The sequence below is a fragment of the Wyeomyia smithii genome, chromosome 2, assembly GCF_029784165.1.
Source record: "Wyeomyia smithii strain HCP4-BCI-WySm-NY-G18 chromosome 2, ASM2978416v1, whole genome shotgun sequence".
NCBI classification, from domain to species: Eukaryota; Metazoa; Arthropoda; class Insecta; order Diptera; family Culicidae; genus Wyeomyia; species Wyeomyia smithii.
Window position 1 is genome coordinate 97,529,071 of NC_073695.1, and position 20,115 is coordinate 97,549,185.

The 20,115-nt window shown below is 37.0% G+C and overlaps 2 protein-coding genes across 4 annotated transcripts in view; both read left to right on the plus strand.

Annotated features, from left to right (window-relative positions):
- The window catches only part of LOC129723962 (protein alan shepard), a 425,406-nt gene that overhangs the window by 37,555 nt on the left and 367,736 nt on the right, over nt 1-20,115 (plus strand). The gene's annotated exons all lie outside the window — the stretch shown is intronic.
- Nucleotides 5,591-6,409, plus strand: LOC129723964 (adult-specific cuticular protein ACP-20-like). Its single transcript, XM_055678480.1, has 2 exons — nt 5,591-5,804; nt 5,863-6,409. Exons 1-2 carry the CDS (start codon nt 5,643-5,645, stop codon nt 6,208-6,210), a joined length of 510 nt encoding a protein of 169 aa, XP_055534455.1. The 5' UTR covers nt 5,591-5,642; the 3' UTR covers nt 6,211-6,409.

Here is a 20,115-nt window from a genome sequence, read left to right on the forward strand (position 1 = left end):
ATTTTGAAGGGCACACTTGACTCTATAAATGGAGAAACTTTTAGAGATATATTATTTTTTAAATTTGAGTAAATTCAATTTAAAAACATGACGAAAATTTCAATAATTTTATACATTATGCATTAAAAAGCACCCAGATTTATGTTTTGGTATTTTTTCTTATAACTAGACGTAATTAACTTTAATTTGACCCAAAAAGATCGAAAATCGATCAACTGGTTCAAAATTTATGAATTTTTTTAAAATTAAATACATCGAACGCAGTCATTTGTTACGGTCACCCTATTTCGAAGTTGGTCACGCAAATTGCTTCAATTGTGCTCAAAATCGCAGGGATGCATCTATGTTGAAAATAATCAAACCCGTATTGTTTCGTTGGGTTGTTAAGGGGACCAGCTCCGAAATAGGGTGACCATAAAAAACGGCTATATTCGATGTATTTTATTTAAAAAAACTCATAACTTTTGAACCAGTTGATCGATTTTCGATCTTTTTGGGTCAAATTAAAGGTAATTACGTCTAGTTATAAGAAAAAATACCAAAACATAAATCTTGGTGCTTTTAAATGCATAATGTATAAAATTATTGAAATTTTCGTCATGTTTTTAAATTGAATTTACTCAAATTTAAAAAATAACATATCTCTAAAAGTTCCTCCATTTATAGAGTCAAGCATGCCCTTCAAAATGAGACCAAGGAATATTTTTTATGTTTGCCCCAAAATGAATGACATACAAATGAAAAACGCATGTTTTTTTATGAAAAACATCAATAACTTTGAGTAGAATGGAGATATTTCCGACATCAGAATTGCAAATTGCTTCTCTTAAAAAGCTTTAAAAGTCGTTCAAAGGCAGTTTAAGGGTGAAACTTGAAATAAAGAAGTTAAAGCGCAAAATGTGTTTTTTCAATATAAATCTGTTGTTTTCAAAGATAGAAAAAAACTTTTTTTACAAAGTTACTTAAAATTATTGGAGCTATAACATTGTAGAACAAGTTTTTTTTCTATCTTCAAAGATAAAAAAGTTAGAATTAGAATTTTCGATAATTTTCAATAAGCGCATTATCATATGTAACAACTTTGTAGAAGAAAGTTTTTCTCTAAAGCATTGCTATAGAGCTCTACACCCAAATTTCCCCCAAAATTTGGTTTCTGGACCATTGTGCATTGGTATCGCTCTACTGATTTCCGGGGCTAAACACTCTAGCTCCAGTATTTTCACCCATTTTTGATCCATCGGTGTGAAACACAACAGAACCTGGACGCAGACTCCCATTCATAGCGGCTTGATTTAACTACTTTGAAGGGAATGCCATAGTTTGTGTTCGTTGTCATCATTCAATGTTCTATTGTTTTAACATCAGAATTCAGTCTGAATTCCCTAAGTGTCTCACCAGGTCACCATCTAATATCGTGTTATATTGTTCAAATTGACCTTAGTCGCTGGAACAAGATACGGGAGAGAATTTTAGAAACGGGATTGAGGATGGTTATACCTTGATAATTACAACAGTCGAGCCTATATCCCTTCTTGTAGATAGGGCAATTGAGGTCTTCCAACCTATCCGTAGGTAGTTGTTCCTTGGCCAATACCCTTAGGATAAATCTGGTGAATTTCACTACACAGCCGATCGCTCCCGACTTTGAAAAGTTTTGCCGGTATGCCGCTCTTCTCAGCCGCCTTGTGGTTTTTCAGCTCTTTGCAAGCGTTTGTCACTTCGTCCAATGTTGGTGGGTCCGCAGCTTGTCCGTCCTCCCCAATTTCTATCCGAGTTCCCTCGACGACTCTCCTACCTTCCTCACCGTTACACCACTTTAAAATGTTGCTCCCAACGCCTGGCCACCTACGATTAATTGATAATCAAGTTCCTCTCCCTGTCATTACACATGGCAGGTACTGGCACGATCCGGTTCCTTATTCCGTTAATCGTTCTATATAAGCTCCTCGTATCGTGCCTGGTGAAGCAATTCTCCCTATCTGTGAGGACGCGATCGTAGTGTCCATATTTCTTACGACGGGGAAGCCTCTTTTCGGCAGCTCTTGCCTCCCGCTATTTCTACCGCATCTGACGCGTCCCACGATTAGCTGCTACTAACGTGTTGGCGTAGGCCCAGTGCTTCTCTTCTGTCACCTCTAGACACTCAGCATCGAACTACCCACCACGCGAAGTTACCGTTGTCTTGCAACACCCTCCGCTGATACCCTCTGGTTGTCCGGACGTATCTTTCTTGCCAATCTTGATTCAAATACGTTGGACAGCCGGGCGCAAATCTAACCTACCACGAGATAGTGATCCGAATCGATCGCCCCAGGAAGTATAAACCGTCGAGATCTGATGTGGTCGGTGTTAAGTCAGACCGGACCAAGTGACATTTTGATCATTTCGAGAAAAACGAGTTTGAAGTTTGTTGCTCTGGGAATTTTGAAGTTTTTAATATTTTTGCGCAGTTTTGATGTTATAAGTTGGAGTAACTCTCTAACTGTATCATGCAATGTGACAATTGAAAAAAAGGAGTGCCGTGAGCTCAAAAAGGACAGGTTTGTAACTGATTAAATGTACTTGGTCCACTCTGATTGAATCAAAGAAGAATCATTAACGACTTGGTCCATTATGACTGAACAATTGAACAAATAATTTCAGTACATTGATCATCGAACAGTCAAAAAGTTTTTAATCTACATGATTAACTTCTGCGACATCAACAATTATTGAAAATAGTTTGAATAAACTTTAAACTGTGTTTGTTTCAACAAATCAATGGTAGGAGCGGAATGTTTAAATGGAACAAAAACATAGTTAATTCACACAATTAAGTTATTCGTAATTATCCACTTTCTCTGCAACTTTGACCAAAATTGCCGTAGAATTGATAATGGACTGGATGGTTTCCTCGTGTTTTGGTTCTGAAATTCATTGGTAAAATCATCAAGTTTTAAGTCAGTATTACTACCGTAACTTGAACTTCTTTTTGAAATTGTGGAATGTTGTGTAACCCACACAAATGATTAACGTTTCTCATTCACGTGTTCAATCAGAGTGGACCATGTACATTTTTCTCATTTACTGGTAAAGTATACTTTTTTGACTAATGGGCAAAGAAGCATCCCGATAAGTTGCCTGATAGTGTTGAAATTCATTTATGTTGACTTCAAACCAATGCTGTAAATTCCGATAATTTCAACTTTTTTCTGCTTAACGCATGGTTCACTTTGTCTGCACACTATAAGGCTGATATCAGGTCATGTTAGTGACAGCAATAAACGGTCCAAAAACACGGCAGTGCGTGAAACTTCATAGACTCCGATAGGGGGTGAATGAAAGCGTTCTCCGATACAAATAAATCCGGAAAAACGCTTGAAAATTCTTCCGTTCGTTCGCTTTCATTAATAGCTGACCGAAGACAGTCTCCTTGAAAATAAACACTTGGTCCATTCTGACTGAACACTGTAATCGCTTTTCATTGGTCATGCAGACAAAAATCATGCTGTTATTTCTGCTGTTTTAGAAATAAATAAAATCTGATTGTTGTGTGATGTAGATTAAGAAAATCTTTATCCAATACTATCGTTAACTCGGTTTTTTCAATTTTGCGACTTGGTCCGGTCTGACTTAACACCGACCATGTCTTGAAAAAAAAAATCAGATAAAGCGACCTTCTAGGACTTTTTGTTTTGACATGTGACATATTTTACATTTCTTTTTTTTCTACTCTCACCTATGGATTCTGGGTTATGACGTTATGCACTTCCACTGTCACAAAAATCATCGAGTTCGATTGGGTCTTCGCATTTAACTTTGAAAATCGCCGGGCGTCCATATCCATGTCAGGTGGCAACCCTCTTAAACTATCACCCTGGTTAACCCGGGGTAATAAGCGGGGAGTAATGCAGATGCGCGGGAGAATAACAATCTGTACCCGAGAATCAAAAACTCTGTGATTCTAAGGCGTCGTACACAAACTACGTAACGCATGTAGGGTGGGGGGGGGAGAGATGTTGAGCCTGCGTTACTTATTGTTACGTAGGGGATAGGGGGGGAACGTTACCTATCGTTACATAGGGGGGGAGGGGGTCTGAAATCTAGATTTTTAGCGTTACGTAATTTGCGTACGACGCCTAACAAAATATCTTGCTTTGCCCACCCTGTTGATAAACTATTACCACGATTTTTTTTTGTTTCGATCATAGTTACTGAAAATATTACCTACCACTATTGAATTAGAACATTTTTGAAGACGATTAGATATATTTGATTAGAATATATTTGAAGACGTATTCTGCATGTCGCGGATGTAAATATAATGAGTATTACGCTGTGGGCAGCTGGGAACGTGGATGCTCTCTCTAAATAAGTACCCAACTGGTGGTAAGTTTTTTTCGGCATCTACTGAACCGAATTTTCAGCCAAATCGGCTCAGTAGATGCCGAGAAAAATTTACCACCAGTTGAAATAACATGGTTTCGGTAAAAACGCTGCCAGCAGCCTCATACTCACTATATTTGCACCCACGCCATGCAAAATATATCTTCAAATATACCTTAATCATGAACCAAACCCGAACACTTAACCTTACCCTAAACATCTCAAAAACAAATCAAGAAAAAATATCATTTCTCAACTTTCCAGAGATACGGGTAAAAGAAATGATCGGGATCATTTCTACTGTGAAGCTTAAAGTGAAACAAAAATCGCAGGGAACGTTTTGAAACTATTTAAAAATAAACTCTCAAATCAAACACTACTTCAATTTTTTATATTTTTTCATTAGAAACTATCTCAAAACATCACAAACAGTTTTTACTTGTTTTATAATTCATTCTATGACAACATCTTGATTTAGTAATATTTTTTTCTGAGTTACTTGACAAACCAAATCTTAACCAGCGTTTATGATATAAACGTAAACTCTGACATCCACAATCGAACACTAAAAAGAACTAATCAGTCGTACACAACAAGGGGAACAATTGCAGCCCCTGCAGCCTTCAAATTCGAGTGCATAAAATCGAATACCCGCATGGTTGACTCGCGAAACTCAACTGTAGAAAAAATGAATAACACAAAAAAATATCGATCACGTGTGCAATTCTCCAGCGAAAAGCACTGGCTAGTAACAACAACGTCGGCGTGGAGCTTCAATACTCATATCCACTGAAGCTTTTGCATCAGTCAAAAACGCAATCAATGAAAGGGTCAACTGGCAAAAAACGACCCACACAGAATTTTCCGAAAAAAAAGCTTTATGAATTTTCAATGAGTCCCGGTGAAATTAATCGATTGATTGATTGCTGGTTACTGGCCGGTGGCGTACTATGCTGGTGCATCATAAATGCATGTACATCAAGACCGTGTCTCGTCGGGTGAGTGAAAAAGTTCTAGACCCCCGCCGAGCGGCAATTGGTTTGCGTTCGTGAAAAATTAAAGGGGTGGAATAACCTTCGGAAGAATGAACTTAGCGTGATAACCGCAGTTTAGCCGCCGGTGGTTTCGGCGTTCGGTTTGCCATCCGCGAACGGATTTCCACCGGCGCTAACCTTTCGAAAACTACATTTATTAGTATAAATAGTGCAGTATGCTGTCCCATGGTACATCAGTAGGTTTTCTAAGTTTCACCAACAAGTATTGCTGAAAACTAAACAATGTTCCGTCTAGCCGTTGTCGCGTTGGTAGCCCTTGCCGGAGTTGTTCTGTCTTACGAACATCACGGATTTATCAGTGAGGTCAAACACATCCCGTACAAGTACATTGGCGGTGGCGGTGGAGGTGAAGGAGGTTTTGGAGGTGGATTTGGTATTTCGGAGGTATGACAGACTTCGAATTTGAAAAAAAAAAACATTTAATCGTCATGTTAATTTGCAGGGGGGATTTGAGGGTGGAATCGGTGGGGGCGGCTTCGAGGGTAAGGAGGATTATCACACCTATCCTAAATACAAGTACGAATATGGAGTCAAAGATTACAAAACCGGTGACCACAAAAGCCAGTGGGAAATGCGAGATGGAGACGTCGTGAAGGGCGAATACACGCTTGATGAGGCTGACGGCACGAAGCGGATCGTGGAATATTATGCCGACGACAAGAACGGTTTTGAAGCTAAGGTGAAAAATATCGGACATGCCAGCGAGGGCTTCGGAGGTGGCGAAGAAGGTCTGGGCGGAGGCTATCATGGTTACGGATACAGCTACAGTAAGCTGAAGAAGTTCAACTGAATCGAATCGGGCTGCTAATAGCGGCACTTCCTATGAATAACTTGGCAACCTGCAAAAGGAGACTGACTTGGATTATCCCTTCCATCTTCGCCTGTGTTTATATCAGCTCAACTAAACTGCTTTGTCGTCTGTTAAGTGTTACCTTCGCAAACAACTGTGATCTGTACTGAACATGTGCGCTATTCCTCAATAAAAGATGATAATGAAATAGTTTGTTTCGCATCTTAGGGTTAGCGAAAGAATAACTTATAACTAAGTATATACATTTTTTCTAATTCTGAAAAAAAAAACAATTACAAAAATTGTTTTTATCACACAGAGCCATGCTCAGGTTTGCTATTTCTGAGAAGTTTTGGTCCATCGGGAGTCGACTTGAGACCTCTGGAAATCATCTTGATTCCGGAAATACTTATATTAGATGAAATTTTGTTAATTTCAGCTGTTTTCCAACACCAGAAGCTGCCACCTATGTTTTCAAAATGGCGTCTGGGGTCTATTTTCGACCTCTGTGCATCATCTCGATTACAGAAATACCCATATTTTGTTGTATTTGGACATATGGGTTGTTTTATGGTCAATCTCCGGAGTCAATTTCCGAAGTCTGGACATCATTCTGGTTTCGAAAATATTGGGTGGTATTCGGCCATTTCAGGCTGCCTTACAATAACCGGAAGTCACCAACTTGGAATTCAAAAGTAACGTTGCTAGTTTTTCAATTGAGAAAATCCTTTAAAAACTTACCGAGTTATAAGCATTTGAAATTGGACTAATTTTATCACATGTTCCGATTTGGAATTTTCGATTTACATACTTCTACTTCTCCCAAAGACGTAGTTCTACATCAATATATTTTCAATCGCGAATCGTGTCGCATCGAACAGATTGTTAAGTTATCTGAATATTTGCAATTATTTTTACTTGTCGCAAAAACGCAAAAGTTTAAAAAAATCAATAAGAATATAGTCGAGATACAATTTTTAAATAGTTTCACCTACTAAAACTATACGCGCTTTCGAAAAGTAACGCTTGATTTAAGTCTAGTAAAATTTAAACTTCGTGTGCGTTTTTATAGATCCACAAAATAGTATTTTAATTCCTATTTGTATATGATTATTTTAATTTCTGACTATTTGTTTCAGGTTAATTTCCATTATTTCCGTTTGAGATTTTATGCTTACGAGTAGCACATATTTTGCTCTGAGTATTTGAATACCACAAGTAATAAAACCACATCACACGCGTTTGCACCCTTATTGTCGACTTCAGACTCCTGGAAAGAAATGTGACATTGCGGAAGCGGAATTTGCCAATGCTATCATCCAAATCAAATGCATTCCGATGTCTCGATAAGCTAGCCAGTGGATAGCACACAGGGATGGTCACATTGTGTTACCGGATTACCTTGTGTACTGGGGAAAATAAATTACATGAACAATTCTAAACCATGTCTAAGCCCACTGTATTGTCTGTGACGATTAAAAGCTAGTTAGAAACATAACACTCTAATGCTGGCAATGACAATTATTGCCCGATTACAATCGAAAATCGAAAACCCAACGCCATCGTTTCCTTCTATGACATTGGCACAAAGGTACCGTAGCCACCACTAGAGCACACTTATATAACGTTTATAGAGACAGCCACGTAAGTTTCCTGATGACTGCTGCTTTTACACACGTGCGTCGGATGCTGGAGAACCCTCGACGCTTTCCGTACAGTATAGCAATATAGCATCTAGCGCACAGTACAATGCGAACGTGATAGGATGTTAAGAATGAGCTTTTAGATTCGTCCTTTATTGTAAAATGGAAGCTAAACATACCGTTCCCACTTGAAAACCCATCCTGGCAAGCTTTCAAGCGCATTCACTTTTTCAGGCAAACTATTACGAACGATAGACCGACGAATGTACGTAACGAAACTAGACCTCCGCGCCGATCATGTCTTCGACGGCGGTGCCGCGGAAAATATTTTTAGCAACGAGTTTTGCGTTTCATTATTGTTCAGAAATTATTTCATTAGATAAAGAAATGTTATTTTTTAGTTAGTCGACAAAATCAAAACTGTAAAGCAGTGATATGCATAGGAGAACTCGTTGCTTTCAAGCACTCTCACTTGCATACAAGTTTGTCACAGACACTCTATTGACTATAGAAGAAGACTGGATGATTTAAAATCATATCAGTTTATCTCTTGCATTCAGTGGAATATGTAATTTTCGGTAGTGATGGTTTGCTGAAACCGAAAGTTTGGAAATATGACTACAACGTGCCTAAATTTATCCAGTGCCAAATGTATTCTTCAATTCAACTCGTTGCTTCCAATCATTCTTTCAATCACTTCAATATCATTTACACTCTACTGAATACGAAGAAGACGAAAAATTGGAAAAAGGAGTAAAAAAGGACATGAAAAAGAGAAACTAATAATGAGAAAAGGAAATGGAAGATGGAAAACAGGATTGAAAATGAAAAAAGAGAATCATAATATGAAATGGAAAACGATAAAAATTGGAAACTGATTGGTATAGAAAAATGAGAAAAAGAACCGGAAATAGAATGATAAATTAAAAGGGAGTACGGGAGGGAGTAATAGATAAAGAAGGGAAAGGGGAACAGGAAATGTGAATGAGAAATGAAAAAGGAAATAGAAAGGAAAGAGGAAAAAGAAATATGAGAAAGCGAATTGGGAAAAGGATAATCAAATTAGCAAAATAAATGTTTTCAAAAAAAAAGACGGTAGTAGAAAGAATTGAGAAACTGTAACGAAAGAGAGAATTGGTTACTCAAAATGGAAAAGAAAAACTGCACCTGTTATGCAAAAAAAATCATTGGAGCACCAACAATCAGAAAATCATAGAAACTGGGAACGTTGAGGAAATTACTTACTTTACTTTTAAGCCGACAGACCGATTATCGATCCAGTTCCGAATCCAGAATACGTCGCCATGTTCCTCGGTCTTGGGCTGCTATCCTCCAATCGCCACTAACACCTATTTCGCGTGCATCCTCGTCGACAGCACACGTCGAACGACTGCGGGGTCTACCCCGAAGTCGACAACCTCTATCGGGAGTCCTGCTAAATATAGCTTTCGCTTAACGCTCATCCGACATTCTCGCTACATGCCCAGCCCACTAAAGCCTGCCGTGTTTTATCCGCTTGACTATATCCGCCGTTGAGGAAATACGAAAGTTTTAAAATCTGAAATAAACAGAGTGCTAACGAGCAAAAATTTCAAAAATTTGTTGAGCAACCAACAGACATAAATTGCAAAAAAAAACTGATCGCTAAAAACAAAAGATGCTCAAATTTGAGACTGAGAAGAAGCTTTTAATTTTCATCATAGAGCACTGGAACACGGCAAGCCGCTGCAGGATAGATACTTGAAAAAATATCAAAGTTTTGGGGCTTCGAGCACCTTACAGATTTCCTGAGTCCAATATCTTGTAAAATGTTCTGAGAAGGCAAACTTGGTGACGCCGATTCACTAATTCGAGTATTGAAATGAAAACATATCATTGGCGGCGACGGCAGATAAAAACGTAAGCGGCACATAGGTCTATACAAAACTACGCTCGGCTAAGTTCTTCTATATATATATAAAGTATTTCGAAGCAGCTTTCGCTCTGTTGTTAGCACAGTCATCGTTGTCACTCGTTTGTCGGTGGCTTATAAAAGTATGTTCCACAACCCGTTTAGTAACGCGCAGCAACAGCAACGGCAATGACGCGAAATTCTTTGACTGAACACTTCTAGCGGTTCTGTCTGCTGCCACCACAAGACCGCACAGCATGTACCGGGAGCGGATATTGGATGAATTTTGGAAGTGAGTGTTGCCCAGCCCACCCCCACTCCCCCTTTTATGCCTACCCTTTCAGCACGATAGACCATAAATCGTAGCGGCTGCTTTATTTGGCTTCGTCCGGTATGTTACTGTGTGTGGGCTCTGTGCTGTGTTGCAAATTGCTAGCTGTATTCCATACAGTTGTAATGCATTTGCCGGAAAAGCTGCGAAACTTGAGTTACAGAGTGGGAGCACTTGATACACAGTTAAATTTAGTTTCTCTAGACTATTTATCAGTAGGTTAGACATGGTTTGTGAAGTTACACTCTAGTCTTAAAGCTGTGCTAAAACTAAATGGCTCGACTGGAAATAATGACTATTTTGGCTTAAAGTTCTAATATTGAAATGAGCAATAATAAATGTGTTTTCCTTGAGTCAAGATGAACAAACAGAATTTGATATCATTTGGCTTCTACCATGCAACACAGCTTGGAGAGAACATTTTTTTTCCACTTTTGAAGTTTTCCTAACTGGCAAGATACTAAGAAAGCTTGCGGCTTTTCCTCAACCTAAACGGCATCTCATGCCGCTTTCATCGCACAGTCGAGAGCAGCAGGTTTCCAATTCTTGCATGTAATATATTTCAAACATTTGCTGATTTGAATTCGTAATGCTGTACAAGAAAAATTCCGTCCCGCCTCTTTCCTCCGCTGGAATGTAGCACTACATCACGTGGACGTGTATCGCGGATGAAATACAGATGGTAACAAATTCCTCCGACAGTGTATTAAGGTTAAAGTCACTGGCAGTACACTGCCGTGTTACACATGTTTGTCCAATGGTCCAAATCTAATTTCAATGTTTGACAATACCCTAAAATATTCTGGCAATGACAAAAATGCAATGAAAGAGTTAAGGTCAGGTCATGTTATATACGATATCAAATAAATCTAGTTGAAATGTTGTCGATTCAAAACTTTAAACAATAAAATACAATAATTTCCGGACAACCCGGATCGCAGCAATTGTGGCCAAACTATGTTAAGGAAAGCTTTGTGATAGTCCATAAAACTACCATAATTGTGAATGTGCTTAGTGGGACAAAACACAAAATCGACAACAATTAACATGGAAAGAATGGGCGTAGAACGACAGGACAGAAAGTTCTCTTCCACTTTTGTGATTAATGACTGCGGAGCTTCTTGTTACTTATATCTCAAAACCAATCTAATCGAAAATCAATAAAAAAAAATCTCAAGCAAATTTGATATTCGATAACTGTTTTCTCCTAAATTACACAAGTTTTGATGTGCTTAAGTACAAAAACTGTGCGAAATGCATAACGCAATGGTTATCCAGCGGATACATTTTACTAGCTTGAAACAGATTTGACATCTCTCATCTATACTAATGCAAACACACTACCGGTAAACAGTTTGTTGTTGCAGTGAATTTTGTCGTTCTGTCGTTCAAACTATAAAAAAGTGATTGACCAAAGTTGCGTTTTAAGTTATATAACTTATAACTAAGACACATTTTTTATACAACTTTACTATCAATAGCAAAAATCAACGCAGTTCTTGTCAAACTAATCACATTCTTTTGGTAGCTGGTAGGACAAACGGACGTTCCTATATTAGGAGTAGTGTAGCGAATTGCGGCAGTATCGGCGGGCTTTTCGGGTTTGCTTTCGACATGAACAAATCACTGGCCTATTGGTCACATACTCAGCAGCAGCGCGGTAACAGCTAACGTTTCGATTTGCCGATTGAGGGCTTTGGCTTTCTTCCCTGCGATGAATTTTTGCCTAATTATTCGAACAAAACAAGCAAGCATTCTGAGCTGTATCCAGGATATCAAATTCATCCGCGGGCGTCTAATTTTCTGAATATGAAAACATAGCCGATAGCACTAAAACAGCTCGTTTCCACAAAAATTTGAATTTTAATTATTTAAAACTCAGTATTCTTCAATCTCATTCATGTAACATTAACAGCTCGTCGTCTCAAACAGCAACGAGTGTCGAACGAACGGACGTAATAGCCCATACGACTCCTGTCTTAGAGCATCCAATGACGTCAGTAGTATCCATGAGTTTGGAATGTCCAAACTACTTTTAACACTAGAATATGAGATAACTTAACCCCTTTTAAGGCCGTGGCAACTATATTGCCACCAACTTTTTTCTGCTTGATAATAACGAGCTATGATCAGTGATCAGAAAGAAACAATAAAATTTAATGACATTTTTTTAGCCTCGGCCCGTTAAAGGGTTAAGATAATGGGATAGCTCCAAACGGCCGAATCTCAATCGGCCGAATTTCAAACGGTCGAATTATATCAATACTAACGAAAGGCCGAAATTTCGATCGGCCGAATCACGGAAGGCCGAATTTTATTTTTATTTGACTTTTTTTTGTTACAGCAACATCGAAAAATGGATGAAAAATTTAAAACTTGCCTTAGGGACCATCCATCACGCGTTTAGGGGGGTGGGAAGGGGCTTCAATTATTGTGACTTTTTGTGACATATGGGGGAGGGGGGTTAGCTTGAGTGTGACATCACATTTCAACTAAAAATAAATAAATAAAAAAGTCACATACCTGACCACAGGCATCAACTCAGAACTATTTATAATATTTGCATTATTCATTTATAGTTCTACGATCCCTTTTTTTGCTTAAGATTTGCTTTAGATAAAATAAATGACAATTTTTTTCTCGCTAAAAAAGCATAATGTTCTTTAATTCTGTTTTACCGTGCATGTTCATTTATGAATGACAGCGCAATTTCATTAATTTTTAGTGTCTCTCAATCCAATCAATACAAAAACTGTGACAAAACGTAAATAAGAATGCTTGGCTATTGTAACATGTGGAGAAGGTTTAGATTGCGAAATTATTGAAAAAGAGGAACTAAATATTGATGGTCTTTCAAAAATCAGCAATGATGCTGCAGTTACTGTCTCGGCTTTCTATGTCGTCGATATGCGACTCCATCAACAGCATCCTTGGACTAAGAACTAAACGCCTTTTCTAGTTATCTTCTATAATCTTCTTTTCCTTTTAGTTTCAGTTTTTCTTTCAGTAAAATCGTTCTTATTAAGAAAAAATGCATTCCTAACAAATTTCTCGATTTTTAATCGATTATTACCAAAGAAGGGGGAGGGGGATATAAAAACGTGACATCATTAAGGGGGTTGGGGGGTCAAGAAAGTTGTGACAGCGCGTGACTAGGGGGAGGGGGGGAGTTAATTTTTACCAAATTTTGCGTGACATCATTAATGGATCGTCCCTTAACCCTCTAGTGCCCAAATTAATTTTTTAACGGACTTCGATAAAATCATTATAAACCATTATAAACACTTTTTAAGTATTTATTAAAGCTTTTCGGAACTTCGACTGAAGCCCGCCAAATGGCGGCATTGGGCACTAGAGGGTTAAATGTGTTAAATAACTAGTTTTTTCGATGAAAGTTCTGTTTGCAAAAGATATCAATGCGGCTCTGCCGCATAATCGAGGGCAAGGAACCAAGGCGGCCCTGAGCCGCCGCGGTGTCTGATGGCCGAGTCGGAAGCGGCGGCCTCTCGCATGCAAACAACTGATCTACTGGATTGCCCGGATTACTGAAGCATAGGGGTAATCCCCTAGTTTACGTCCGAACGAGCGGTAGCGAGTAAGGACAGGATGCGCCCCGGACAATCGAGTTGGCCGAAGGCCACGAGTGTGCTGCATTAAATTTTAAACAAAATCAATTTTCAATTTTTTTCATTCTATGAAACAATTAGGGAACGGAAACAAAGAACAAGGAAACAAAATAAATATTTTCGAAACCCTCTTTTTTGTATAAATTCTCAAAATTTTTGGCATGGGTGGTAACACTTTATCGAACCGAATAGCCAAAATTCTCCTCAAGCATTACGTATTTTAAGGACGTTTTCTTACAACATTTCAGCTTTAGTTAAGTCATATTTAAAATAAAGAAAAATTTCCTGCTATAAATAATCGAACCTAAAATGATATATAATAGAGTCTATATATCATCGAGTCTATGTATAATCGAGTCTATATATAATCGATTCTGACCTATAAATAAGTACAGTGACGTTTCGATTATACCAAGATCAATTTCTTATTTATTTCATGTTATTTTCGTGTGCATGTGTAAATATATGTTCATATGTGTGTGAATGTTAAGTTTTGAATGTTCGGTATAGTTGTGCTGTTGGTTACCAAAAATTTGTTACTTAGAGTGAATAAGAAATGCACCAGAAATTATAGAAATCGTGTAAATCTATTTTAACAAACAATAACATCGAATAAAAAAGACTGGGTTTCATCGCTAGGTAGATAATTTCGAGTTTCAATTAAATCAACATTAAATATCAATGATTTTTCGGCCTTTCGAATGATTCGGCCTGTTGTGGTTCGGCCGTTTGATAAATTCGGCCGTTTGTTATTTCGACCGTTTGAAATTCGGCCGTTCGTGTTTCGGCCGTTTGTAGGTAAACCTTAATACAGTAAAAAATATTTTCTATCGTCGGGAATGAAGCAACAACTCGCTTAGCGTATGAGAAATACGGGAATTAATGCCATCGTGACAGTATGGAATATTGCTTAGTTGCAATAGGATGATAGATATGAAATCTCTTCTTCTGCGCTCATATTCCCACCACAACGCAGCCCGTATTGAAAGTGAGTGAAATTAGCGCGCCAAACCACCATTTGTCTTTCCCGTTTTTCTACATAATAGTCATTGATTTAGGGCACTCTTTCTCAACCTGCCTCACTCTTCAATATTTTTCAAAATTCTCTTTTTTGTTAAAATCTCAACCAGAAAGAAAATTCTAACAACGCAACTGGTAAAATATTTTAATAAGCAAAACAAACCACGATAGAATCAATGGGAAATATTATTGCCGAAGAAAAGTCATAAAAAATAATGGGGAAAAGAAAATGGATAAAGCAAATGCCTCCAAACAAATATGAGAAAGCAAATTAGGGAAAGATATGAGAATGAAAAATCTGAGAGAAAGCTAAGTGATAGAAATGAGTGAGTAAAATGTCAGTCAGTTTTCAAGTTGTTATTGTCATTTGAAATTTAGGTCAAAATTGTTCTTGAACAGACATAGCTTCAAAAATATTGCATCGAATTTGATGAAATTTTCACAGTAGATGCATCCTAAGTTGTAGTTTACGAAAATATTTTTTTTGAAGAAAAATATATTTTTTCAATAGTAACTATTTAAAACAAAATGTTCAAAATCTATGTTCTGGGGTACTGAAAAATCTGAAAAAATCACAAGTATTTCTGACGAAATTTCGAAACTACCCTGAAAATTTGGCGGTGGTTTTATTTTTTGATCAAAAGATATGGGCTTTCAAAGTTGGTTCCGAGCGCATTTTCAAGCGAGAAGCGAGTGAGCAGTACTACTAAGGACAATCCCAGTTTCAGTTATATGTAAAAATTCTGTAAGGTTTGTAAAATTAGTTTGATAGAAATGATTTTTAGTCACAAAATAGTCAAAATATGCTCAGTCTGTTACCCAACTTAATGATGAAAACAGTATACTCTATGCCCCTGCCTACCTACACATTTTACTAAAAAAAATGATGCAAAATTTAGTTAGGGGACATCCGTCCAGAACGCATCAGCGGGGTAAGATCGCCCGTGCTATTACTTTTAGTCATTATGGTGCACTTTTTGGTATGAGAACTGAAGAAAACTGGGTTTAGGAGTATTTCTCGCTTGAAAAAGCGTAGCGGCACCAACTTTGAAGGCCCATATCTTTTGATCAAAATATAACACCACCGCGAAATTTTCAGCGAAGTTTCGGAATTCCGTCAAAAATACTTGTGATTTTTTTCAGATTTTTCAGTGCCCCAGAACATAGATTTTCAAAATATTGTTTTTAATAGTTACTATTGAAAAAATATTTTTTTTCTTTCAAAAAAAATATTTTCGTAAACTACAACTTAGGATGCATCTGCTATGAAAATTTCCTCAATATCGATGCAATATTCTAAAAGCTATGGCTGTTTAAGAACAATTTTGACCTAAATTTCAAATGACAATAACAACTTGAAAACTTACTCAAATTCAGTAAAAATTGGAAAATCAACTTCCCGAGTGAAACTCTTGAAGTTTTTAATACTTATTTGAAAAAATTAAACATCGCGATTTTTAGTGATCCGTTTCACGAATTCTGACCCAATAAGGAAGCGGAATTTGAAACGAAGATCAAAAATGATAATTGGACAAAGAAATGGGAAAGTAAAACTGCAAAAAGCAATACAAAAGGGAGATAAAAAAGAGTGGAATTAACGAGAAAACAAAATGAACGAAACAATACAATAATCAATTGAGTGGAAAAAGAAGGCAAAATAAACGAAATAGAAACAAAAAGTGAAAAGGGAAAAAACAAGACAAGAAGAGAAAATGAAGAAGAAAAAGAGAAAAAAGAAAATAAATAGAAAAAAAGGATAGCAAAGCAGAAAACGCGAAAGCAATATAAAAAATTAGAAATAGGAATAGGGAAAGGAAAGGGAAAATAGAAAATGAGCACAGAAATGGAAAAGAGAAATGGGAAAACATATGGAAAAGAGAAATTGGAAATGTAACAAAGAATTGTGAAAACAGAAATAGGAAAAGAAAATGAAGAAAGAAAATAGAAAAGTGGCTTCGAAAAGAGAAATGGAAGAGACAAGTGACAAACGGAAGTGACAAAGGAATATGCAAAGGTGAAAAAGGAAAGAAAAAAGAATTTTGTCGATAAAAAATGGAAAAGGAATGAATGTGAAAGGAATAGAAAATGAGGTAAAGAGGAGAGTTAATAATAATAATGATAAAAAAAAACAAATTATACAAAGGAAATGAGAGAGGAAGAAGAATGAAAAAGGTTAAAGGAAATTAACATAAAAAAATTGAAATGATGAATTAACAATAGGATAATCGCTACTATATTCATCTCAACACTTTTATGTGTTCAACTAGCTGACCCAGCAAGCTTCGTCCCGCTTATTTTAGTGTTCAATTTAATAATTTTAAACATTTCAAATTCATTGATTCCTTGCGATTTGTTTATATCGTTTGAAATGATTGTTTTTATCGGAATGACAACAACTTCGACTTTTGGCTTATGTACATCACCTCTATTCCGGAAATATATTGGGTACATTTCAGTTATTTTCGTTGTTTTCCAGAAACTGAAAGAGGTCATCTTCATGTCCAGGGTCAATGCTTGGCTTCTATACATCATTTCGATTACGGACATATCCATATGTAGTAGTATTCGGTTATTTTCGGCTGTTTTCCAGAAGTTGCCATTTTACATTTCAAACTGGTGTCTGTGGTCAATTTTCAGCTCCTTGCATCATTCTGGATCCGGTGATACACATATTGGGTGGTATTTGGTCATTTGCCACTGTTTTTCAGAAACCGTAAGTCGCCATCTTGGATTTTAAAATGGCAATTGTAAACAATTTCCGGCCCCTGAGCGTCATTCTGGTTTAAGAAACACTCATATTGGGCGATATTTTGTCATTTTCGGCTGTTTTCCAGACACCGGAAGTCGCCATCTTACAATTCGAAATGTTGTCTGAGGTCGATTTGTGGCTTCAGTTCATCATAACAATTCCGGAAATACCCATGATATATTTGTTACACCAAAAAAACTAAATTTGGCTCCATTTAGTTGGTTAGTTCTCGAGATAAGCAGAAAATTGTGTTTCATTTGTTTGAAACCACTCCCTCACAGAAGAGGAAGGGGAGTCGAACCATTATGGACATATTTTTTACCTCTAAAAACATTCACATACCAAATTTGGTTGTATTTGGTTGTTGGGTTCTCGAGCTGTGCGAAACTCGTGTTTCATTTGTTTGGGACCCCTCCCTTGTAAAAGAGAGAGGGGTGTCATATATTTTTTTGATTATTTATTATTTTTTTGATGTATTTTTTACCCCTAAAAACATCCACTTACCAAATTTGGTTCTATTTACTTGGTTATTTCTCGACATGTGCAGAAATTTGTGTTTCATTTGTATGGAACCCCTCACCTCCAGAAGAGGGAGGGGTGTCGAACCAGTATGGACATCTTTGGTACTCCTTAAAACATTCACATACCAAATTTGGTTCCATTTGCTTGGTTAGTTTTTGAGATGTGCAGAAATTCGTACTTCGTTCATATGGGACCCCTCCCTTCCAGAAGAGGGAAGGGTCTCAAACCATCATAGGAACCTTTCTCGGCCCCTAAAACCCCTACATACAAATTTTCACGTCGATCGGTTCGGTAGTTTCCGAGCCTATATGGATCAGACAGACAGACAGACAGACCGGACTGCATTTTTATAGGTATAGGTTATTATTATAAAATTTGACAGGAGTCGAACTTTATAACAATTTTAAAGTAAAACATTTGATTACTCGAATAATTTAAGAGGTAGAAACATTTGCCTTGAAAATTTGAGGAAATTCGACGTTGAAGTAAAAAAATGAGATAAAAATTGGAGCGGTTACCCTAGTAATAAGAAAAAAATCGAAAGAGAAAGAGAAATTGAAACGTGAAATCAAGAGAAAAGCTGGAAAACAAAAATGTGCAACTTAAACAATAAGAGAAGAGAGAAAAAAAGATAATTCAATTAAGGGTTGGAAGAATAAATCTTGAAAAATGTAGAGAAGGGAAATATCCTGAAAAATGTAAAGAGTGGAATTAGGATACTTCATTTGAAGTATGTATCAATAAATGAAAATAATTAACAAAAATAAACAATAGTAAATAAATGGTCAATAAATCAAACAAGAGAAAAAAAGTTTAACGATGTTTTGACCAACGAAAAATTGACAGGTTCAATTATGGCAATTTCGGCCACGGGTTTCTTTGACCCACGCTTAACTATGCCTAAGACACGCTCAACACGTTTACCTTTGGAAAAAAAACGAAAAGAAACGAAATAGATTAGGAAGAAAAAAAAACAAAAACGGAAGAAGTTTGGTATGGATTGGATAAAGGGGAATTGCAAAAAGGATTAGAATTAACCGAATATAGCAAAATAGTCAACAATAAAAAAAAACAAGGAGAAAGAGTTGAAAATATGAAAAGCAACGCAAATAAAAAACATTTGCACCAAGAAGTTTTGTAACCAATTTTACTCAAAAGGCTAGGTTTTATTTCTTCCACTCACCTTTCAAGCTATTCAAATTTGATTTAAAGCTTAAAGCACTCATTGTGACTTGTTTCTGCTAATATTCCAATCATGTAAGCGTTTGACGAGCAATGGTAAATGGATTTTTTTTCCTCTGTGTGGACTCATCACTGCGACCAGGGACATTTGATCTATTATGAATTGCCCAGGTGTTTTTTGTACTCTGCACTTCATATTGTTGGCAGTATCACTATTGAAGTGAATGATACGCTTTTCATTTATATCCGTGCTTGTGTGTGAGAGTTCACCCTTTCGTTTCAAGCTTACTTGCTTTACTATACCGAGCCTCTTTCTATCCTACCATTATCACCAAGTTACAATTCCCTAAACTGAGGCTACACCTAATGTTCCTCTCTGACCAGGTAATTTCTAAGAGAGACTTGTTATGTCAAGAGGAAGAAGTCTTATCGAAACCTCGTTCCTCCAGCCAAGACGGCGCCATAATAACAATTCCCTGAAGAGAACTATTATACGTTACTCGGAACAGTTTTATGATAAGAGGGACTTTTTTCAAAGAAATAGTTATCGGTTTCCGTTATACTCTACTAATTTTTTGGAAATAAATATTGAAATTCAGTCCGCAAATATATATTTCGACAGTGACGTACAGTCTTCCTCAGTGCTTATGTGGACTGGTAAAGAGCAAAGCGTAAATCCTGTTTTTTATTTGTAGTAGGTAAAATGAAAATTTAGCACTCTTAATTGGAGTAAGGTAGGGAATTATGCGGTCGATTGTTTACCGTACCATGTCTGGAGTTTTTGGGAAGCAGATTGAATAGCCATGAGGGGTGATTACCTGCGTCTTTATTGAGAAGCGTGCATGAGTGTTGTTTATAAATTTCTAAACTTTCAGCTACGTCTAATTTACATAAATTATTTACGGGGCGGAGGAGGTGTATGTTATCCGAAGTTAGTGGAT